General features: G+C 38.6%; 1 protein-coding gene across 1 annotated transcript; it reads right to left on the reverse strand.

Moving 5' to 3' along the window:
• Positions 1 to 15894: 15894 nt before the first annotated feature.
• On the reverse strand, positions 15895 to 25484 carry LOC134205996 (uncharacterized). Its single transcript, XM_062681688.1, has 2 exons — positions 24722 to 25484; positions 15895 to 16028 (listed from the first exon to the last, which is right to left on the reverse strand). The coding sequence occupies exons 1-2, from the start codon at positions 25482 to 25484 to the stop codon at positions 15895 to 15897; spliced, it is 897 nt and encodes a 298-aa protein (XP_062537672.1).
• Positions 25485 to 25755: the final 271 nt, after the last annotated feature.

The following is a 25755-nucleotide window of genomic DNA, read 5'->3' on the forward strand; positions in this document are numbered from 1 at the left end:
GTAAAATGTCAACACCAACCAATCCCATTCATGCATCCCCAACACGGACATCAGTATGATGTAAGTTACGGTCCTTTTGGCTCACCGCTTCATTTTCTCTGTGCATAAAAAGACCCGTGTCCCGCTTGACAACAGTCAATGAGGCCAATGAGGTCGACTTCCTTGTCTCTAAAAATAAGCTTACTGTCTACTCCTCCCCGTGCTCGAATGCGGCATGCCGATTTGGGAAAGCTGCGTAAAAACTTATCATCTGAAACTCCAAAGAGTTCAAAACAAGTACCTCAAGGTGATCTTCAACTCTCCTTTTAGGACACGAACTGCTGAGGTCCACCATCTGGCCGGCAGTGTTGTCCTACACTCAGTGCAAAAAAATCTGCTCTTTGATTTTACTCCATCTAAACGATTTTATAATCTTAGCTAAGTAAGTGTAACTAATAGAGGGATATTTGAATTTTCTAAATGTCATGTCAAACTATTGAAAAAATGCACACCAGAGCTTCAGAAGCGCGTGCACTGAAAATACACTGGAGTGTTTTCACTGAAGTATATTTTCAGCGCGCGCGCTCCTGTTGCTCTGGTGTGCATTTTTTTGACAGTTTGACATGACATTTAGAAAATTCAAATATCCTTCTATTAGTTACACTTACTTAGTTAAGACTATAAAATCGTTTAGATGGAGTAAAATCAAAGAGCAGATTTTTTCGCACTGAGTGTAGGACAACACTGCTGGCCGGATTGAAAATATTACATAGACGCTTTGGTTAGTGTAAATCAAGACAAAATTTTCAAAACGACATATCTGCTTTTGTAAACAAAGATTCAAACGACGATTTTATGAATCTGATAGCTCTCCCACGCAAACCAACACCATCAACAGGTAGCGGAATCTTTCATCTACCTATTGATGGTGTTGGTTTGCGTGGGAGAGCTATCAGATTCGTCAAATCGTCGTTTGAATCTTTCTCGCTTAACTTTTCAAAAGGACCTAAGTAACATTTTTTTCATGATTTAATTTGAATGTTGCAATCAATAGCTTTCATGTTGTTCTGTTGATTGCGCTATTCAAATTAATTCATGAAAAAAATGTTACTTAGGTCCTTTTGAAAAGTTAAGCGAGCTTTGTTTACAAAAGTATATAAGTCGTTTTGAAAATTTTGTCTTGAAATGTCGGTTTAGGATTAGAGGTGTGCGCCGGTCCGAAATTTGGTGGCGGCGGCGTTTGTCAAAATTTTGCTCGGCGGCGGCGGCGTTTCCGGCGTCACGCCGAAAGCCATTTTAACCGGCGGCGGCGGCGTGAATCGGCGTGGCGATTTTTTTTAACTACGTTTATTTAAGTTTTTATTTTGCTTTTTTTCGGGATGTTTTCAAGACATTTACGGAAGAATCTTTAGAATTTCGGTTGAAAATCTGATGAACTTCTCGAAAAAAAGTAATTTAACTGCAACTCGATTACACTTCTATTGCATCTGACGTCGACGGACAACCGTTTGGATAGACGTCAATGCGTTGCAGTTATCGAGTGGTATTCGCTAACTGAAACGAAAACATGTTGCAGTTATATGTATTTTTTAGTTATCTTCTTTTTTTCTCTTCTTCTTTCTTCTTCCTTATTCCTTCATTCTTCTTCCTTCTTCTATCTTTTTCCTTATTTCTTCTTCCTCCTTCTTTTTTCGTCCGCCTTACTTTTTCCTCACTTTGCACTTCTCATTCCCAACTAGAGGTGTGCGCCGGTCCGATATTCGTCGGCGGCGGCGTTTGTCAAAATTTTGGTCGGCGGCGGCGGCGTTTTCGGCGTCACGCCGAAAGCCATTTTAGCCGGCGGCGGCGGCGGCGTGAATCGGCGTGGCGATTTTTCCATTACGTTTTTCTAAGATTTTTTTTCCGGGATATTTTCAAGACATTAAAGGGAAAATCTTTTGAATTCCGCATGAGAAATCTAATGAACTTTTCCAGAAAAATCTATAAGTTTTTTTATAATTTGGAAAATATTTTCGAGCAATCTTTGGAATTACCATAAGAAGGTCTTTGTAATTCCCAAATAAAATTGATTGAAATTTCAGCAGAAAAATCGTCGCAATTTGCATGAGAAACTTCAGAATTCTCACGCAAAAAAAATCTTTACTTCTACAGGGAAAACTTCAGAAATTTACGAAAAGTTCCTGTTGAATTTCTGTTAAGTATTCTTCGAAATTTTCACTGAAAATTCTCGATAATTGTAGGAGAGTGCGGTTGGTAGAATGGGTGTTTAACCGTTGGCTTTCTCAGTCTAGAATAATAAAGACGGCTGGCTTGGCATGGCCAACAATAAAACAGTAAATTCCTGAAAATTTCCGCGGGAGACTTTCAAGAAAAAATATCTGGAATGTTCACGAGAAATTGTCCGTAAGTTTAACGGAAACTTTTCTAGAATTTCCGCGGAGGATTGTTCAAAATGTCTCCACGAAAAATTGTGCTAAAATTATTGGGTTTCTATGGGAAATTCTTTGTACATTAGACGTTCGATAACTGAAAGTAATTTAACTGCAATGCTTTTAAGAGCATTTCGATAGTTACATCAGTTTTGCAGTTGCCCGCATACAAATTTACCGTTCTTCGTACAGTTACAAATATATCATAGACATAGTTGATATCGTTACCCATTACCATTAAGTTCTTCGAACAATACATATTTATGGTAAAACAATTATCTCAACCTTAATAAATGAAGTTTACGGTTTACGAACCATAATCAATATAGTACTGATACAATCTTTCATCCAAAAATGTATGAAGAAAATCGTTTTCTCTTACGGTTAACATTCTTAACAACCCGTTGCTCATACTACGTCTACGTCTACGTCTACGTCTACGAAAACCATAGTCACTATGATCAAAACGTTATCAGACTACAGTACGGTTATGGTTAAGTACCGTTATCATTATGGTTCCACCTGGAACGTATACCGTTCCAATAATGGTTCGGCTATCGTTTGGATTTATGCGGGTGAGCTTCAAAACGATGTCAAATAGTCGTTTGCCGTAACAGGTCAACCCAAAAATGCTATTTGGCCGAAATGATCGTTTAGCAGAATGGAATATTTGTCCGAAAATAAAGTTTAGGCCAACAGGTTATACGGCCAAATGTCAATAACTGAATGGGTAATTTAATCCAAAATATCCATCCATTTGGCCTAATAACATTTACGTTGAAAAGGCTAATTGTCAAACGACCCTTGAACGAAATTTCGAAACCTCTCTACTTTTTAAGTTGATACTGGCCTTTAAGCCAAAAGCCATCTAAACAAATCCCATTAAGCCGAATTGATATTCGGATAAACGTCTTTTTGGCAAAATGATCAATTCAGCCGAACAACACTTTTCAAAGAAGGTTGCAGAGAGTACATTTTTGGGCCAAATGGCTCTTTCTACAGAATGGAGGTGAGATTGGGGCATCGCGATCGCAGCAAGCCATGCGTGCGGATGGTTGCTTTTAAATTTGCTGTCACGTTTTTGTTCGTTTCCGCAAGAAATAGATTCGGCTGATGTATATTTTTTGCATATGTAGGTACTAGAAGAAAAAAGTTTAAGTTATCTGAAGATTGAGATTTACGAGTTTGGTGACATTTACTCAAGTGTATTCTTATTAGAGCGCGCGAAATCATTTGTGTAGTTTGTATACGCGGATGTGTTTGGTGAAAATATGTTTGAATGTGTAATAATACCAGGAAAATATGGATCATTAACGAATTGCTCGGATTAGCGCTGGAAGAGTAGTGATTTTTTCGTGGAGTTGTGGTCTTTTCTTCCTCAGTTCATTTATACGGAATTTGATCAATTTGGTGAGATTGTTTCAATTTGTTTTTATATGATTCCAGAACTAAATACGCGCTGGATTTAAAAATCCGGAAGTTTGTTTATGGATCCATTACCTAATTGATAATGGTAGCATAAACAGGCGGGGCTTATTGCAAGTGAAAGTGACCTCGGACTGGACGTGAGTTAAAAGGCAGTCTGAAATGGGTTACTGGAGCTGCAGTAGAGCTAACACCTTCTAACTCCCGGGCTAAAACTGACTTTATTAAAGACAGCTTTCTTCCATAATACCACTGCCGGACAGTGGGGGTTAGATTGAAGATACACACACACACACAAATGGCTCTTTCTACAGAATGACATTTTTTACCAAACGACATTTTGGGTCAAATGATCTATATTCGGTCGAACGACTTTTTCATCCAAACGGCAAATTCAGCCAAATAGTTAGGGTAAACAACAACAAGTCTGCCAAAATTTTCCTTTTGCCATTGCCACAGCCAATGCTTTCGGCCAGACTACATTTTCGGTCGAACCAGTTTTGACCTGATAACAGTTTCCGTGAAACGTTTAGTTTTTCTAAATGGTACCTGGTTAGATGTCTTTTGGCCTAAAGGTGTCGACTTAAAAATAAAGAGGCCACGGAATTTTGTTCAATGGTCAATAGACAAAAAGACCATTTCACCAAACAAATGGCCATTTCTGACCATATTACCCGTTCAGTACGAGGATCAGTAATTGAAATTTGGCTGTATTACCCGTTGGACCAGATGACTTTTTTGGCCAAATAGCCCATTCTGTCATAAGACTATTTCTGCAAAATGGCATTTTTGGCCAACGATCGTTTCGGCCGGACACCTGGTAGGACAAACGGCTTATTGGCCAAATTTCCAGTTCGGTCGTCTGTCGCTTTCGGTCAATGGAACTTACCAAGAATTTCTAATCGAAAATAGAAAGAAGTTTCTGAAGAAATCCAAAAAAATCCTCAAAAATTCCGAGCATTTTTTCGATGTTTTAAAGTTGGCTATGCCAAACTAGCCGTTTAGTGATGAACTTCTCCCTGCGAAAAAATCACTCCAATAAAGGATAAAAAACTAACCGTCTTATATAATCTAGATTGGGGAAGTCAACGTAAAGCATCTCTTTTACCAGTCACAATTTTCTGTGTGAATTTTAAAGAATACTCAACAGAAACTCAATAGGAACATTGATGGATATTCCAAACATTTTCCTATAGAAATTTGGAACAACTTCTCTTGAAAAATCTGAAGAGATTATCACGTGAATCCCAAACAACTTTCCATTGTAAATCTAAAGAGCTCCTCTTGGTAATTCCAAAGATTTCTCGATACTTGAAAGTAGTTTCCGTGGAAAATCTTAAAATAATTTTCGAATAACTATTCTGGAAAAACTAGAAATCTATCGTTAAAATTTTGAGGAGAAAATCAAAAAAAAATCCCGTTATTGTCTTGAAAATATTCAAAATGACCAATTCAGCCGAACCACACACCAAACGACTATTTCGGCTGAAGGACATATTCACGATTTTTTTAGCCAAAGGAACTGTTCGACCAAATGACATTCTCGGCCAAATAACTTTAGGCTAGATCCTAGCGATGTCTGAAAACATAATGAGGTCATATAGAAAACATATTTTGATTTTAACATCAAATTGAGTCATAATTCATTTTCAAATATGTATAAATCATTATGATTGATTACATATTTTGATCTCATTTTGCTGTAAAGCCTGTGCAAGTTAATTTTTGGACACCCATCTTTTAAAGCGATTTTTGAAAATTTCCACAAACCACTGAGACGAAGAATTTACATGACAGATGAATCTTTCTGCTTTATGTGTTGCTTTCAGCATGTTTTAAACACGCTGAAATTGATAAAATGACTACAAATCAATTGGACATTACCTAAGTGTCCGAAATTTAACGTGGACAGGCTTTAGATTACTAAATTGAATGATATGACATCAAACTGTGTACTTATTTTGTACTTTATCGGAAACCAATATCAAAATTAGTTTTCGATTTTCTCTCATCGACAGTAGGAATATTTAATGATTGAATGTCACAGTAAGATATTTCTGCTATTACGTTTTGTTATTTTACCCGTAAAACGACCAAAAAGATATCAAATTAAGTAAACATAATCGAAGATTTCACAACATTTAAAAAAAAGTTATCGGTTTGCTCGGGAAGGCTTCTACCAAATAGTCTTTTCGGTTAAACGACGACAAAACAAAACGATCTAACAACTTTCAGCCTTGTTGCTTTCTGCCGAATGACTCTTTTCTATTAAAAAATTCAATTTCAGTTAGATTTTTTAAAATTTCAACGGGAACTCCTTCGCAATTTTAACGCTTAGTTTTTACGAAAATTTCAACAAGTATGGAATTCTCATGGATATAATTGGTATCTTCACGAAAAATTCTCTGGAGTTTCAATGTGATGTTGTAGAGATCTATCAGGAAATTATATGGAAATTGCACTGAATCTTTGGAGTTTCCACTGAAAATTTGAATCGGCGTGGAAAATTATAGATCAGCGGCGTGCCAAATTTGAAACGGCGGCGCGCCGATGCAAAAATGTCGGCGGCGGCGTCGTGCCAAAAACTGTCGGCGGCGGCGGCGTGGCGCGGCGGCGCACACCTCTATTCCCAACTTGAGTGACCGCTTTACCTAATGACCATTCTGCCTAAATTCTTGGGAACTTCCATTGGCTAAAAGCAAAATATGGCCGAACTTGTAATTCGGCCGAAAAAGTCGTTTTCCCTAACAGGTCGTTTGGTCGATTATGTCATTAGCCCGAAAATACCGTTTGGTCGAAATACTGAAGGGATAATATGGTCAAAAATGTCCACCTGATTGACCGAATGACATTAACGGCGAAATAGCTTTTTTTGCCTTCAAGCCAAAAGTCATCTAACCAAATCCTATAAGGTCGAATTGAACGCACGTCTGAAACTGTTGTCAGGTCGAAAATGGTTTGTCCGAATATTTAGTTTGGCCAAAAACGATATAAAGCCGAAAGGGACATTCGGCCGAACTGGTAATTTGATTGTTAAAAATCGATAGATCGAATAGATCATTTGACTGAAAATGTCGTTTAGTAGGAATGGCCATTTGACAGACAAAAACCACTTGGCCCGAAAATGTCCTTTCTGCAAAACAACCCATTCGGCCAAACGGCATTTTTACCAAATGATCTTATCGACTTTTTGGCCAAATGATCAATTCAGTCGAACGGCACTTTTCGCAGAAAATGCCATTTGGACAAAATGGTTGTTTTTCAGTTCGGCTGAATCTTCCTTTTGGCTGTATGTCGCTTTCGGCAAAACTACATTTTCGGCCAAACCATTGTTGAACTGATAATATTTTCAGATAAACAATCAGTTCGGCTCGGCTATATGGATTTTTGCCTTGAAGACCAGCATCAACTTGAAAAGTAGAGGTTACGGAATTTTGCTTAATAGTTATTTGTCGAAAAGGCCATCTTTTATTGAAATCTTCATTTTGAACAATCTTTCGCTGAAACTTCGAAGATTTTTTCGTCGTGAAAATTCCAAAGAGTCTCACATGGATTTCTGTTTTAACGTTGGTTCTAGTCTAGTCGTCTTAATTAATCTAGATTGAGAAAGTCAACGTGGAAGCATCCCTTTTACCAGTCACAAGTTCCTACAATTATGATGAAATTTCTGTGCAAATTTCGAACAATATCTTCCTCTAGAAATTTGGAACAACCTTCCGTGAAAATTTTGAAGGGACTCTCATGTGAAATCCGACGAATTTTCCGCTAAAATTCCAAACAATTTTCCCTAGCAAATCTCAAGAGCTCCACTTGGTAATTTCAAAGAATTCTCATCACTTCAAAGTACTTCCCGTGGAAAATGTGAACATAATTGTCAAATGAATTCTCTAACAAAAAATAGCGTTTCCTGGGGAAGTTGATCCGGTTTTTCCGGCGAAGTTCTTGTCTTGAAAATAACCGAAATGGGCTGCAGCCGAACGACACTTTTGACCGAATGTCATTTTGGACTACTGGCAAATTCGGCCAATCGATTTTTCAGCCAAATGAACCAAACGACCGAATGACAAAAACCGAATAACTTTATGCTAGATAGTCTTCTACAAAATGGTCTATTCGGTCAAGCGTCAAATTCGACCAAACAACTATCAGCCTTGTGGTCTTCGGCCAAATGGCTTTCTGCCGTAAAAAAATTCAACGATTCTTTGGATTTCAACGGGAAATCCTTCACAATTTCCGCACGATGTTTTTCTTAGTTTTTACGGAGAGTTTTTCAAAATTTCAACAAGAAATTGTACGGAGTTTTCAAGAAAATCATTGGTATCTTCACGAAAAATTCTCTGGGGACTTCTTCAAATTTGAATCGGCGTGGAAAACTATAGATCAGCGGCGTGACAAATTTTAAGAGGCGGCGTGCCGTTGCAAAAATTTCGGCGGCGTGCCAAAAACTGTCGGCGGCGGCGACGCACACCTCTATTTAGGATCCGTTGCTTGGCTCGTCCTAAACAAGGTTATCAAATTCATATGTTTAATTTTTAGTGTGCATAGTAGTTAGGTTATCAAATGAAAAACCTAGATTAATCCACCTAGCATTGATACCACCTAGGCCATAATCCGATGTGGCCAATTTTCAATAGGAAACAATGGGAGAGGATTGGGGGCAAATCGGTTAAGGAAAAGTGCCAAAAATGAGTGACAAAAAATTACGCGCCCTTGTTTGGTTTAAAAAAAATGTATTTCGGCCATAACTTCTGAGCCCATAGTCCATGGAAAAGGCAGAGCTTGGTCCTATTGCCAAAGGCGGGAAAACCACCGGGGGATCCGTCGGCATATAGGCCAATATGCCTGCTTGATACGGCGGGGAAGGTGCTCGAAAAGATTATCCTCAACAGGTTGTTGATACGCACGGAGGGTGCGTAATCAGTTTGGCTTCCGAAAGGGTAAGTCGACCGTAGACGCTATCTTGTCGGTTGCCAAATCCGCGGAGATAGCTATCCAGCGTAAGACGAGGGGAGTTCGCTATTGTGCAGTAGTGACTCTCGGCGTGAGGAATGCATTCAATAGTGCCAGTTGGGCAGCTATCGCTGATGCGCACCTGCGTCTTGGAATTCCCGAGTACCTGTACAAGATTCTCGGAAGCTACTTTCAGAATCGAGTACTGGTATACGACACGGAGGCGGGTCGGAAGTGCGTTGACATAACCTCAGGGGTTTTGCAAGGTTCCATACTGGGTCCGGTGTTATGGAACGTCATGTACGACGGTGTCTTGTGTCTTGTGAACAATGCGATTCGTTCCGTTCACGTTTTAACCATGTTAAAGTGATTTTCAAGCATCACAAAAACACTGTTTCTTTGAAAAGTCGTTGTTTTACAAAATTCTAGTCTAGTATACATCCTGGGAAATCGTTTCCCGAAATGGAAGTGTAATTACAGTAGGATCGAATATTTAAAATTTGACTTTTGAGCGTATAAATAACAACAACAAAACCCACACTGTCGCACATCAATAAAGTTAAACTATATACTAAAAGAGAACAGTGCATAACGCATAACATTTATCGACAAATATTACCATTACAATTCAATATTAGTTATTCATTTTTGAATTGTAATGGAAACAATGAGCAAAATCCCTTCATATTCACTCAAATTCAGCGATTTGCGATTCTTTTAGCACATCCGTAAGAGTCGTTCAATCCATTAAGAAAAACCAAACACCATTATTTTACATGCAATTGAGTCATTTTATACCACCATTCGGGCTTTTTACCCCAGGCTCATTTTAGCTGGTTTTGTAAATTTTGCATCTACACGTTGAAGTGGTTCGGTATTCTTGTTCATATTGGTGAAAACATCGAAAAAGCAGCGCCGCACTCGAGATTTAGATTTAGATCTGGACCCAACTTGTCCTAAAATTCTATTTTGACAATTTTTCAGTTTTCTCCGTCAAATTTGACAACTTGTATATATAATACAGCTGAGCTCAAGACGAGTCGATTAGTGATGAAATCTTGCAAATCAGGCCATTCGTGTGTTATAATGCCTCAAAGGTAAAGTAAACTCATTTGTATATAAAGAGATTACAGCTTTGATACATCGGGGATAAGAGAATGGAATCAAGTTCAACAACCCAAACGCCAAACCTGTGTAACTGCTACGTCAATAACAGATGCGAGAACGAAACTATCTGCTTACCAGATGGCTTAGGACTAATTTAAAAATAAAATTCAATTAGATTTAATTATGCAAATTTGAGAATTAATTCAAAATCATTCATATCTGTAATCCGCAAGTGACGTCAAAGAAAGATTCAGGATTAAACTACGTCAATCAAATAAAATTCATAATTCAATTCATGACCAGCGATTTGTTGGAATTTTTGAAAACTGGTTAGAGAGGTTTCTAGATCATAGCAAATTAAATGTACTCGCTGGCGATTTCAATATCAATTGGTGTGACGTTCATAATTCGAAGCATTTGAAACATTTGGCAGATTTTGTTATTAAAGGCCAGCTGCTAGAGTAATTAAATAATAATGACTTGCTCATACCGGAACAATCGGGATATCGAGAAGGTCATTCTTGTGAAACCGCATTGAGCTTGGTATTGGCTAAATGGAAAGAAAAAGTAGAGCAAAAAGATACGATTGTTGCGGTGTTCTTGGATCTCGCTTTGGAATTTCGGGTTCTGCTTACAAATGGTTTGAAAGCTATTTGAGTGACAGAACTCAACGGACTGCTTTTAACGATTGTGTATCAAGTCCCGTGGAGAACACGCTCGGCGTGCCACAGGGAAGTGTATTAGGGCCTATTTTATTCATTATGATGTACATAAATGACATTCGACGAGTCTTACGATTTTGTGATATAAATCTTTTTGCTGACGACATTCATTGCAGCTAAAAACCTAGAAGAGGCCGTTTTACACTTGAACGAAGATTTGCTACTCTAAGTAGTAATATAAACAGTTGAAATTGAACATAAGTAACACTAAGTTTATGATAATCTCGCGGAACCGAATAAGTGAAAATGTCTCTGTTATGATGGATGATCAGGCAATTGATCGCGTATGGGAGATTAAATATCTTGGCGTGATTATTGATGACAAGCTAATATTTGACAAACATATTGACAATGTTATCAAGAAAATTGCCAAGAAGTATGGTAATTCATTGTTCTACAAGGGTGTAAACGTATTCAAATCGATGCCTACACACATCAAACGTGCAGCGACACTAGCACAGTTCAAGAGGCAATGTAGTTCACACGCCAAAGCTGCATTTTAGACAGCTACTCGACAATTTTGACGTAAACTACGTCTAAGGGGGAGACTCCGATACAGGGTGAAAAACGGAAATTTCCAAATTCAAGATTGTCACGAAATTAGGATAGATTTCAAACGCTAATAGCGTCTTTATTTTTCGATGGTCATTTGCTTATCAATCGATTCAGAAACTTTCAACAATTTGCCAATTCTATTGATACTATTGATTATCAACGTTAAACTATTGAAAATGTTATTTCTTTCCAAACCGGGTGAAAAATTAAGAAATAATCAATCCTGTTCATAAATCCCCTGGATCACGGAGAGCGGGCCAACGCGTCCAGAAGCGGTCCCAGTGACAACGGCTGTCTCAGCGGTGGTGGTGCGGATGAAATTTTTTTTTGCTCGGTGGTGGTGGCGGTAGTGGCAGCAGCAGCACATCATTTGCATCCGTGTTCCATCTTCGGCGGATCTGGCAATCGACGGCGTCCGTTGAGCCGAATCATCGGATGGCGGTCGCGCAGCCCACTGGCTGCTGTTAATAAGGCACATAAGTGGATATTAATCGGTTCTTTTCAGGACCATCATATTTGAGAGGAAGGTTAAGTTGAAATAATTTTTCTAAAGTGCAACCGCTAGGAACTGGAAAATTCTTCGGTGAAATTTTCGGAGTTATATGATTTTAGTGATTGAAAAGGTTGATATTTTTGTTTGTATTTTGTATTTTTGCATAATTGTTTGGCATCGGTAGCGGAATCATAGCATTAGTACCGGTCCGAGCGTAGGTTGTCAGCGGAAGATTGCTACAGCAATTTATTCACTAATGTGGCGTTTGCAACGCTTTGGATGTTGTCGGCACAACTTGAAATTTTCCCGCGAGACTCTACCTTTGTATTTTTCCTGTTGATTGAAAAAGAAATCGGTTCCGAGATGAACTTTATTCAAAGCGCGACGCTAAAGTCAGTAGTTGAATCCCAAGCAAGTGTCGGAAGGAGACGATGCAAACAATTGATTTGCATTATGACTGAAGAAAATTGTATGGCGTCAGTATTGATGTTTACTACAGATTTTCACTATGCCGATTTGCCTGTCGTCGGTAGGAAGTGAAGTGTTCACGCAAGATTTCGACTTTGGTTCTGTCGCTATGAGTGATTATTAATACACATTATTAAAGATAAATCGGTTCTTTGGAAAATCACCATTTTCTTCTAGAGGAAGTTGATCCGACATTAATTCTCTGGGCAACGGCAGACAGTTCAGTCGCAAAGAATCAGCGGAATCATAAGCACCCTTCGGAGAAAGACGCTGCAATGAACTTTTGATTGGCATGGCGTTTCAGCCGGTAAATTATCGCTTCGGCTGTCGTTGGCGAAAAGTGGAATTTTGACGCAAGATTCTTACTGAAAAGGGTTGACGTTGGAACAATTCACTGACGACCGCGACCGCCGCCGATACCGACGCTGGGATCGTTCTCCGCGACAGCTTGAACAAAATTGCCCGCGCGCACCTTTCTTGTCATCAATAAAGTAAGCCCATTAGTCCCGCCTCTTTGTTATCGGTATGAGTGCAAATATTATTTGCAACCATAACATTCTTCAAAGGGGCGTGGTTACATGTTTTACTTTATTGCTTAGAGTAGATTGGGCAAGAGTGCGCGTGGGGTAAGAGTACGTTTTCGATTTTTTGAAGTTATTAAAAAAGATAAACTAGCAGCACTGCATCAGTTTGACAGGTATTTTGGCCAATTGTTAACTTAATCATGTTATCTTTTATCATGTGTAATTATGAACGATTTAAATAAACAACAAGGGAGATATGGAGTAAGATAATTTTTTGGTCATTTTGCTAAAAATAATTGTGTTTCCGCAACTAGTATTTCATTACCATATATACGTTCAATCAGGTGAACATTATACCAGTTCCATAACCTATTGTATAGAGTACTTTATGGTGCAGAACACCAATTCGGTTGGTTCTCCAAGAAGTCAAAACAATTGCTTGTATCAATTTTGGGACTGTGGGGTAAAAGTATCCAAGAACGATGGGGCAAGAGTACGCATGCGAATCTTCAATTTCTGATGTCAAACTCTTATCTCCGGCCGAAAAAAGACTACTTAGAAAGCGTAAAGATCCTCAACTGATAAAAAAGGGACAGAAATCGAAAATTATCACAAGTTTTAAGGATCAGTTGAAGTAATTTAGTGTTACAAAGGACTTAGGGAACAAAGCACTGAAGCGAAATGATAAAATTGTAATACTTACTTATTGTACACATAAACTTAGTACGAAAACACAACTTCATCCAAAAGGTAATTTCATTTAATCAAAAGTAACATCCATAAATCACGCAACACTTAATCAGTACATATGAATAGGCTCACAGAAATAAAAATTGCATTTGACAAAGAGTATGGCAACATAAGAAAAAACAGGAATAATGGAAAAAGTGTTAATTTAATTAAACAAAAGAAAGAGATACTTAATAAAAATATTTCAGAATATAAGTGTACTTTACATACGTTAAAAGAAACTCTCGAAATAGATGAATACAATAGATATGTAGAAGAATATGATGCTTTAAAAACTAAACGAGAATATGCTCTTTCAATATTAGATAACAGTAAAATATTGCCTCCAAATTTCAAATTTAGGGAAATTGTTAAAATGGCTTTAAATCAACAGCGAACCGACGCGACGGCAATGGATTTGAAAACAGTAATGACAATACTCCAACCTTATGACGGCAATGCCGAAGGCTTAACAGCTTTTATTGATAGTATTGATCTGGCTAAAGAGCTCGTGCAAGCAGATCAATTACCAATTTTATTGAAATTAGCTAAAACAAAATTAACAGGAAAAGCTCGATTGGGACTGGATCCAAATGTACAATCTCTTGATGCTTTGGTAGCAGATACCACTTCACCAGACAGCATAATTGCTCAAATGAAGGCGATGAAAATCAAACCAAATGAAAGCACCAACGAATACTGCGATAGTGTTCAATCGTGCTACACCAAATTAAAAGCTCTTTATGTGAGTCAACAAATTCCTACTTCTGTAGCCGATAAGATGGCAATGAAAGTCGGAATAGACACTTTGATTGGAGGAATACATAATGAGGAAGTGAAACTTATTCTAAAGGCTGGGACATTTTCTACACTGAGCGAAGCAATTGTAAAAGGGACGATTCAAATATGACGTCCACTACTTTTTGAGATTTCTAGAACCCCCCTCCCCCCTCTGTCACGCTTTTTTGTTTACCTAGTATATGCAGTGTCACAAAATCTTAGACGCCCTCCCCCCCTAAAACCTGTGACATCATTGTTGAACGACCCCAAAGTCAATGAAAATTCTCATCAAGGGTCATTCCGGACAACCCAAGTGTTAACATATTCCAAACAAAGAGGGCAAGCAAACCGGGGATATACAAACAGAGTTAACAGAGGGGGATATAGGTATGCATATAACCAAAGTGGACAACAAAACTACAATAATGATCATAATAATTACGGTAATTTTCATAAATCTGGGGTTAACAGATTCAGAAATAACTTCTAGCAGAGAAACAATCAAAATTTCGGAAGGAATTTCCGAGGTAGACGAGGTAATGCCCGGCATGTCTTCAACATGCAATCTGAACAACTACAACCAAACAACCAACCGATACATTATCGACGATACTCGTCGAATGGACCAAACACTGCTCAAATTGAGGAGTTTGAACCTAGTGTTATGAACTCTCAAGCTGGTTCACAACCACATTTTTTAGACCTTGTTCAAAGGAGGTAACCACAATCCTCTCTATGAACCTAAAAGCATCAAATTATGTGGAAATTACTACTTTCATGACAAATGGTAAATGTTCCTTCATTGTAGATAGTGGAGCGGACATTTCAATCTTCAAAGGTGAGAAAATTTTACAGAACCAGCGAATCAACGTGAACAAGAAATACAAAATTAATGGCATAACTAATTCTACTATAGAAACAATTGCTGAGACTGAAACACTTTTGTTTGTAGAAAGTAATCTATCAGTCACACATAATTTCCAAAATGTCGACGATAATTTTCCAATTCCTACAGAAGGAATACTTGGAAGAGACTTTTTAGTCAAATTCAAGTGTACCATTGATTACGAGCCATGGATTCTAAACATCAATTTAGATAAAAATCTAGTGCGTCATTACCCATAGAGGATAGTACTAATAATGCTTTCACGATACTTGCTAGGTGTGAAGTTATACGAAACATACCCAATTTTTCTGTAACGGAAGATTCTGTAGTGCTCTCACAGGAAATACAACCTGGTGTTTTCTGTGGAATGTAACCGTCTAATCTTTCCTGCTGTAAGAAAGCCGCTAACGCAATGGTTTATGCGCCACTCTCGTTTCCGAGGGACCACTGGTCATGTGTTTAATCTCGTTGCCCGACTAGACTGAAGTATGAGTGCTAATCTCTAGGGATTTTCAACGGTTGTTATGAGCCAACGTAAATAGATGGTCGCAACTACATAGAAGTGAACCTAGGAAAACTCGCAGAATGACCGCAGTGATCGCAACGTATACGTACTTGAGTCAAGGTGAACGTAAAGCGAAGTGAACTGACAGCAAGAAGTTCTTGGGTGCAATAACCGCAGGGCTCTTGGAATATGAAATAAAAGTAATGAACGGTAAGTTATGTTGAATTCATTCTTGCTTATATTAATTCATTTTTCCGTGATAGTCTGGAGTGTAGGGAAAGGGTGTGTGTGTGTGTTTAACCATGGCAATGGAACGGACATACCTGCGCAGGGGGTTTCAATTCAATCGTTGCGGTTCGTCAACCGGGACGCACCGTTTACCGTTTCCGTGTGTTGAATTGGCAGCACAACAACTAGCGTACTGGATGTCGAAACGTTCTGACGTCTTCTAACCGTTGCGTCACCGGGTATCCTCGCTACAAAGGTAGGTCGAAATAAAGTTGCGGGGGAGGGCGTCGGTCTTCTCGGTACGCTACCCGATCATCCGCGAGCGGACGCAGGCAGGCCGGTCTTCCCCTGTCCCCGTTTGTCTACCAGTCACTGGCGGGCCGTGGCGAGGTCCTCTTCGGTATGGTACCACGTGCGCCTTAAATGCGCCAAGATGGCTGAATGCGATGGCTAGCTTGTAGCTCGTACAAACGACGTCCGCTGGACGCTGGGTCCAACAAAAGATAGTGTTAGAATAATATATTTAAGAAATGAATTCATGCACCGTATTACCTTTGTAATTGAAATTACAGCTCACTAGAGCAGAGTTTTTGCCCTTAGTGATGGGTAACACCTGATACTAATGAAAATAAAAAAAACTTTAGCAATCACTTTCACTTCAATTTACTTTTTGACTACAATTATTTAAGAACTTTTAGGTCATGACTTTAAATGTCAAATATGTTCACTATGAATGATAACTTTATAAAAACTGAGACACCGGACTAACTTCTACTCTACGACCGACTTAGATTGGAAATGACGGCAATTTCAGAAGTTTTTAAATCCTTCGTCATCGTTTTGGCGGTTACTAATATATTTTTACCAGTTTTAGACGACTTCCACAGTTGACTTCTATTAAGCATTTTGTTGGCCATCTATCAATAATCCGTGAATTATTTTAGTGCATCTAGCTTAATTACAAATGGTTCTTAGAACAATTATATATATATATATATATATATATATATATATATATATATATATATATATATATATATATATATATATATAGGGGTTAGGCAAAATGATTGAGATAGGCAAAATTTGGCCCAAATTCAAATCCTTATAACTTTTTGAAAAATTGATGAAATTGGACGAAACCGGAAGCGGTCGACGGCAAATTTAGTCAAGATTTAGGAACATGTGCGATCACGAATACTGGCCACCGGACACCGGAGATGTTCCGGATTTTCAGAGGCCATGTCAAAAACACGTTTTTTCTGCCGCTCGTATTTTTGTGTGGTATAAAGTTACATCGATAAACATTATTTTCCTAGAAACTAGATCTTATTGAAAATTGAATGCGGGCTGTTGCGCTAAGATCCGTTGAAAAGCATCCGAGATATGGCCATTTCAGTAAAACTGGTTCCGGATACTATGGTCAATTATGTATATCCTTCCAATCACGTATATATTATCCGGTACCATATCAATATTGGTATCAAACTTCAAGATTTTTCATGGAGATGCTTCAAGAAGCATATGCAGGACGATCAGTTGCCTTGACCACTCTGTAGTAGGTTCCAGGTGCCCCGAGGGAAGTGGCCAATTTGAAAAACGTTCAGAACCCTATCAATATGGGTATCAAACTTTAAGATTTTTCATGAAGATGCTCCAGGAAGCATATTCAAGATGGTCAGTTGCTCTGACCACTCTGTAGTAGGTTCCAGGTGCCCCGGGGGAAGTGGCCAATTTGAAAAACGTTCAGAACCCTATCAATATGGGTATCAAACTTCAAGATTTTTCATGGAGATGCTTCAGGAAGCATATTCAGGACGATCAGTTGCCCTGACCACTTTGTAGTAGGTTCCAGGTGCCCCGGGGGAAGTGGCCAATTTGAAAAACGTTTGAACCCTATCAATATGGGTATCAAACTTCAAGATTTTTCATGAAGATGCTTCAAGAAGCATATTCAAGATGGTCAGTTGCTCTGACCACTCTGTAGTAGGTTCCAGGTGCCCCGGGGGAAGTGGCCAATTTGAAAAACGTTCATAACCCTTACAATATGGGTATCAAACTTCAAGATTTTTCATGAAGATGCTTCAGGAAGCATATTCAGGGTGATAAGTTGCTCTGACCACTCTGTAGTAGGTTCCAGGTGCCCCGGGGGAAGTGGCCAATTTGAAAAGCGTTCAGAACCCTATCAATATGGGTATCAAACTTCAAGATTTTTTATGAAGATGCTTCAGGAAGTATATTCAGGATGATCAGTTGCCCTGACCACTCTGTAGTGGGTTCCAGGTGACCTGGGAGAAGTGGCCAATTTGAAAAACGTTCAGCACCCTATCAATATGGGTATCAAACTTCAAGATTTTTTATGAAGATGCTTCAGGAAGCATATTCAGGATGATCAATTGCCCTGACCACTCTGCCTGATGATCAAGTGCCCCGGGGGAAGTGGCCAATTTGAAAAACGTTCAGAGCCCTATCAATATGGGTATCAAACTTCAAGATTTTTCATGGAGATGCTTCAAGAAGCATATTCAGGACGATCAGTTGCCCTGACCACTCTGTAGTAGGTTCAAGGTGCCCCGGGGGAAGTGGCCAATTTGAAAAACATTCAGAACCCTATCAATATGGGTATCAAACTTCAAGATTTTTCATGAAGATGCTTCAGGAAGCATATTCAGGATGATCAAATGCTCTGACCACTCTGTAGTAGGTTCCAGGTGCCCCGTGGGAAGTGGCCAATTTGAAAAACGTTCAGAACCCTATCAATATGGGTATCAAACTTCAAGATTTTGTATGAAGATGCTTCAGGAAGCATATTCAGGATGATGAATTGCCCTGACCACTCTGCCTGTTGATTAAGTGCCCCGGGGGAAGTGGCCAATTTGAAAAACGTTCAGAGCCCTATCAATATGGGTATCAAACTTCAAGATTTTTCATGAAGATGCTTCAGGAAGCATATTCAGGATGATCAGTTGCTCTGACCACTCTGTAGTAGGTTTCAGGTGCCCCGGGGGAAGTGGCCAATTTGAAAAACATTCAGAACCCTATCAATATGGGTATCAAACTTCAAGATTTTTCATGAAGATGCTTCAGGAAGCATATTCAGGATGATCAAATGCTCTGACCACTCTGTAGTAGGCTCCAGGTGCCCCGTGGGAAGTGGCCAATTTGAAAAACGTTCAGAACCCTATCAATATGGGTATCAAACTTCAAGATTTTGTATGAAGATGCTTCAGGAAGCATATTCAGGATGATGAATTGCCCTAACCACTCTGCCTGATGATCAAGTGCCCCGGGGGAAGTGGCCAATTTGAAAAACGTTCAGAACCCTATCAATATGGGTATCAAACTTCAAGATTTAGCATGGAGATGCTTCAGGAAGCATATTCAGGACGATCAGTTGCTCTGACCACTCTGTAGTAGGTTCCAGGTGCCCCGGAGGAAGTGACCAATTTGAAAAACGTTCAGAACCATATCAATACGGGTATCAAACTTCAATATTTTTCGAGGTGATACTTCTTAATGGATATTAGAACCAGCAGCTGTCATGACCACTCTGTAGTAGGTTCCAGGTGTCTTGGGGAAGTGACCAATTTGCAAAATGTTCGAAACCATATCAAATACTCAATACTCATTATCAAAGTTCAAGGATTTTCATGGAGATGCTTTTGGACTCTCCTGTCGAATAGAGTTCGCCGCCACACGAAGTTGACCATCTACAAAATGCTCATTAGACTGGTCGGCCTCTATGGCCATGAAAGTTGGATGTTGCTGGCGAAGGACCAACGCGCCCTTGGAGTTTCCGAATGGAAGGTGTTGCGGACTATTTATGGGGTGCAGATGGAAGCCAATGGAGGTGGTGGTGGAGGTCAATGAACCACGAGTTGTAACTGTTAGGAGAACTACCACATGGTACAATTTTGGCGGTTACGGTGGGCCGGGCATGTAGCCATCTGCACCCCACCATAGATGGTCCGCAACACCTTCCATTCGGAAACTCCAAGGGCGCGTTGGTCCTTCGCCAGCAACATCCCACTTTCGTGGCCATAGAGGCAGACCAGTCTAATGAGCGTTTTGTAGATGGTCAACTTCGTGCTGCGGCGAACTCTATTCGACAGGAGAGTCCAAAAGCATCTCCATGAAAAACCTTGAACTTTGATGCTCATTTTGATATGGTTTCAAGCATTTTGCAAATTGGCCACTTCCCCAGGACACCTGGAACCTACTACAGAGTGGTCATGACAGCTGCTGGTTCTAAAATGCATTTAAAAGTATCACCTCGAAGAATCTTGAGGTTTGATACCCATATTGATATGGTTCTGAACATTTTTCAAATTAGCCACTTCCCCCGGGGCACCTGGAACCTACTACAGAGTGGTCAGGGCAACTGATCGTCCTGAATATGCTTCCTGAAGCATCTCCAAGAAAAACCTTGAACTTTGATACTCATTTTGATATAGCTTCGAACATTTTGCAAATTGGCCACTTCCCCAGGACACCTGGAACCTACTACAGAGTGGTCATGACAGCTGCTGGTTCTAAAATGCATTTAAAGGTATCACCTCGAAAAATCTTGAAGTTTGGTACCCATATTGATAGGGTTCTGAACGTTTTTCAAATTGGCCACTTCCCCGGGCACCTGGAACCTACTACAGAGTGGCCAGAAACTGATCGTCCTGAATATGCTTTCTGAAGCATCTCCATGAAAAATCTTGAAGTTTGATACCCATATTGTAAGGGTTATGAACGTTTTTCAAATTGGTCACTTCCCCCGGGGCACCTGGAACCTACTACAGAGTGGTCAGAGCACCTGACCATCTTGAATATGCTTCTTGAAGCATCTTCATGAAAAATCTTGAAGTTTGATACCCATATTGATAGGGTTCAAACGTTTTTCAAATTGGCCACTTCCCCCGGGGCACCTGGAACCTACTACAAAGTGGTCAGGGCAACTGATCGTCCTGAATATGCTTCCTGAAGCATCTTCATGAAAAATCTTGAAGTTTGATACCAATATTGATATGGTACCGGATAATATATACGTGATTGGAAGGATATACATAATTGACCATAGTATCCGGAACCAGTTTTACTGAAATGGCCATATCTCGGATGCTTTTCAACGGATCTTAGCGCAACAGCCCGCATTCAATTTTCAATAAGATCTAGTTTCTAGAAAAATAATGTTTATCGATGTAACTTCAAACCACACAAAAATACGAGCGGCAGAAAAAATGTGTTTTTGACATGGCCTCCGAAAATCCGGAACATCTCCGGTGTCCGGTGGCCAGTATTCGTGATCGCACATGTTCCTAAATCTTGACTAAATTTGCCGTCGAATGCTTCCGGTTTTGTCTAATTTCATCAATTTTTCAAAAAGTTATAAGGATTTGAATTTGGGCCAAATTTTGCCTATCTCAATCATTTTGCCTAACCCCTGTATATATATATTTTATTTTACTCGTTTGCGCCTAAATATAGTAGGGGGAAAGACGGCTTTGGCAGGTTTTGTTCTATTATTGGCAGGGGGGTTTTTGTCGACCAAATTTTATGAAATTTGGCCACAATATTCTTTGATATGCAAAGAATGCTTAGGCCAAATTTGAGTCTAGTCAGTCATAAAAAACCCCCCTGCCAATAATAGAACAAAACCTGCCAAAGCCGCCATTGCTCCTAATTGTATTTTATTATTATTATATTTTACTTTGAAATATGAAATTGAGCGGAAAGTAGCAGACCGTTACAGTGTCTCCAACATCAACATGTATTAAATTCGTAAATACTACACAAAATCAAGTTGTTATAAGAGATTTTAAACCTCAATTAGATTTATTAAAACATTACATTATGTTAAGGTAAAACATAAAGATACCGGAGTTATCAATAAAAATGGGAGATTCCATGAACTAATTTCCCAAATAAAATTAGATCAAGTACCCAATTTTGCTGTAAATAAACTTAAAGATTTAATTAAACAGTATCAGGATGTATTTTGCTTACAATCTGAGCATTTGTCAACGAATAATTTTTATGAGCAAAACATTAACCTTGAGAATGAATCTTCTGTGTGTATACCGAATTACAAGCAGAATAATTCGCAAACAGATGGGATCAAAACCCAAATTCAAAAAATGATCTCGGACGACATTATAGAACCTTCAGTTTCACATTTTAATTCACCGATTCTTCTAGTGCCGAAAAAATCGAGTGACAATTCAAAAAAAAGGAGACTAGTTGTCGATTTCTGACAACTTAACAAAAAAATACTAGCGGACAAATTCCCATTACCCCGTATAGATTCAATTTTAGACCAGCTAGGTAGGGCCAAATATTTTACTACCCTTGACCAAGATGAATACACAGCTAGGTGTTGCAGTCTGCCCAATTTATGGTCGAGAAGAAGACGGGGGTGAAAAATTCATTTTCGGTGCAAAACATAAACAAACCGGCTGGCTCTCCCATACTAAAATCCAAAATGGCTGAATCGTGAATTTGGTAGATTGGAACACCTAGTGGTGTATTCATCTTGCCCTTGATCTTATGGCTGGATTCCACCAAATTCCATTAACGAAAGATGCTAGAAAATATACAGCGTTTTTTTCTGCAGATGGACATTTTCAATTCAAAAGATTACCATTTGGGCTTAATATCAGTCCAAATAACTTTCAGCGAATGATGAATATCGCTTTAGCTGGACTCACACCCGAATGTGCATTCGTCTATATTGATGACATAGTCGTCATAGGCTGTTCAGTTAATCATCATCTGAGAAATATAGAACAGATATTTCAGAGGTTGAGACATTATAATCTGAAACTCAACCCGCAAAAATGTAAATTTTTTAGAACCGAAGTAACTTACTTAGGTCACAAATAATGGAATTTTACCAGACGACTCTAAATTTAATGCGATTAGAGATTATCCGGATCCTACAAACGTAGACGAAGTACGTCGGTTTGTAGCATTTTGTAATTATTATCGCAAGTTTGTACCAAACTTTGCGCACATAGCCAAACCTTTGAACACATTGTTGCAAAAAGGTAAATTCTTCACCTGGGATTATGAACAAAAGCGAAGTTTTCAATCGTTAAAATACATTTATTATCTCCCAAGATTCTTCAATACCCTGACTTCTCTAAAGAGTTCATTCTAACTACCGATGCGTCAGATGATGCTTGTGGGGCAATTCTTTCGCAACAACACGGAAATACTGATTTGCCAATTGCATTCGCTAGTAAAAGTTTTACCAAAGGGGAAAAATCAAAACCAGTTATTGAAAAGGAATTAACTGTCATACATTGCACTATGGTCCAGGATACAGATTTACGCGGAAAGATGAATTTTACGCCAAAACTATATTTTTTAGAAAAAACTGTTGTTCTACAAAATTGTTCTAAATAGTAAGGCCATCATTATGGTTCTACCAAAAAATAGGGTGGCCCATCATATAAAAAAAAATTGAAAATATTTTTTTTATTTCTCAGAATATTGACATGTTATGTTTTACAAAGTTGTAGCGCAGCTAATTCCAATCAATTTTGCTAAAAAAACTTTCTCTGTAGCTCTTAAGTTGGCTGATTTAGAGCAATTTTACCTAATTGGATTAGGGTGTACCTAAAAAAACAGTATTTTTGATCTAATTTTTTGTTTCAGATTTCTCGAAAAAGTCGTCTTCGGGTGACTTTTAGAGCTAAAAAATGCAACTTTGATGGGTAAATATGCAATATCTTTTCCGATCAAAAGTTATAATTATTTTTCTGTCAAAATTACATTTTTTTTATAAGTTGATATCTCCGGTTAGGGCAGACCAAAAAAATATGTTTACACGGCATCTAAAAGAGAAATTAATATTCTTCATTATGTCAAAAAATTGGGGATATGTTATTTTTTTATCTCAAGTTTCACCAATTTTATTAAAATCATGTTTTTTTAAATAAATTGATATAACTCGACAACGGAAGAAGATACAGACAATATTCTTATAGCAAAACACGCGTTTTGAAAAGCCCCAAAAGTCTTCAGAAGGTGACATCCGTGAAAAATAAAAAATGAAATGAGCAGATCATAAATCTTGTTTTTTGAGGGACACCCTAATCCTGGTTGGTAAAATTACTCTAAACAAGTGAGCTTAAGAGCTACATAAAAAGTTTTTATAGCAAAGTTGATTGGAAAAAGCTGCGCTACAACTTTGTAGAACATTTTACGTCAATATGCCGCAAAATAAAAAAAATGACCACCCTATTTTTCGGTAACCCTTTAATAAGGGCCCAAGTATCCAGAACAACTTTGTAGAACAAATTTTGTTTCTTAGAAGTATGCTTCAGACCGAAAATGCATCTTTTCTCGTAAATCTTGCAATACGATGATAATGATAAAACTTATAAAAAGTGTTAGAGCTGTAGATTTTTTATTTTTCATTGCTCACGAATGTCATCTTCTGAAGACTTTTGGGGCTTTTCAAAACGCGTGTTTTGCTATAAGAATATCGTCTGTATCTTTTTCCGTTGTCGAGTTATATTAAGTTATTTAAAAAAAAACATGATTTTAGTAAAATTGGTAAAACTTGAGATAAAAAAATAACATATCCCCAATATTTTTACATAATAAAGAATATTAATTTATCTTACAAATGCCGTGTAAACATATTTTTTTGGTCTGCCCTAACCGGAGATATCAACTTATGAAAAAAATGTAATTTTTACAGAAAAACGATTATAACTTTTGATCGGAAAAAGATGTTTGTTTGTTTGTTTGTTTATTTTTGACATTTTACACTTCAAAGTGCATTCATGTCCGAAATTTACATCTATAATATAATAAATACAAAATCATTTTTTTCTTGATCTGGTATTGTAGACTTTCCAATCAGAATCAAAGTAATTTTCGCAACAATTTTCTTCTCCGTTTTGCACTTCCTTATGTGATTGGCATCCCTCATTACACGAACGTTTTGCGTCATGTCCTATGCTGCTGCTTGTTTCACTCGTACTCATTGGCAGCCGCCTGTTCTCTGCGATTTCGTTTTCGATTACTCTTATCAAGTTATCTACACTTTGTTGGTCATTGTTACCGTCATCGTTGTCGTTATTATAGGCCTCGCTGGCTCCAGTTGGGACCGCCACTGGAGTAATGTTTTTAGCGCTGTTGGTCTGTGTGTCGACATCGTTCAATTTTGTTGGCGTATGAGAAGTCACGGTGGTTGGAGCATTAGCTTCTTTGCGGTAGGTCACAAGTGTCGTATGATTGTCCACTACGATGTGTGATGGTATTGCTTTCTCCAGCCTAATACGTACTACTCTCACACCATTCGGCACTCCTGGGAAGAAATTTTTCCATACTTCGTTGTGGATAGAGATGACTTTGCCATATTGCTCAATATGATCGGATATGATTTTATTGGCCATTCGCGGCGGTAGATCGTGGATCCTGATGGTGGTAGCGGGACCATCAACGTAAACTGGTATATAGTAATGTACACCGAGATGTTCAAACGAGTGTTTGAGATGGTGTTGTTTTTGTAGTCGTGGGGCTACGCCGGAGTCGTGCATCTCAATATACACGCAGTTTTTGAGGTTGTGTAACTGGATAGTTTTAACATCTGCCATGTCAATCTTAATATCTTCCTCGAGAAACTCCTTGACCTGGTCCAACGGCGGTCGCTTTGGAAGGACACTGAAATCCACGACGAGAGTGTTCCTTCTGTGTGACATCTCGTACCGAATGCAATTTTTCGGAACAAGAACGACACGAATAAATCAATGCAATAGACTAGATACAGGGGTTAGGCAAAATGATTGAGATAGGCAAAATTTGGCCCAAATTCAAATCCTTATAACTTTTTGAAAAATTGATGAAATTGGACAAAACCGGAAGCATTCCACGGCAAATTTAGTCAAGATTTAGGAACATGTGCGATCACGAATACTGGTCACCGGACACCGGAGATGTTCCGGATTTTCGGAGGCCATGTCAAAAACACAT

Source organism: Armigeres subalbatus, chromosome 1 (genome assembly GCF_024139115.2).
Source record: "Armigeres subalbatus isolate Guangzhou_Male chromosome 1, GZ_Asu_2, whole genome shotgun sequence".
NCBI classification, from domain to species: domain Eukaryota; kingdom Metazoa; phylum Arthropoda; class Insecta; order Diptera; family Culicidae; genus Armigeres; species Armigeres subalbatus.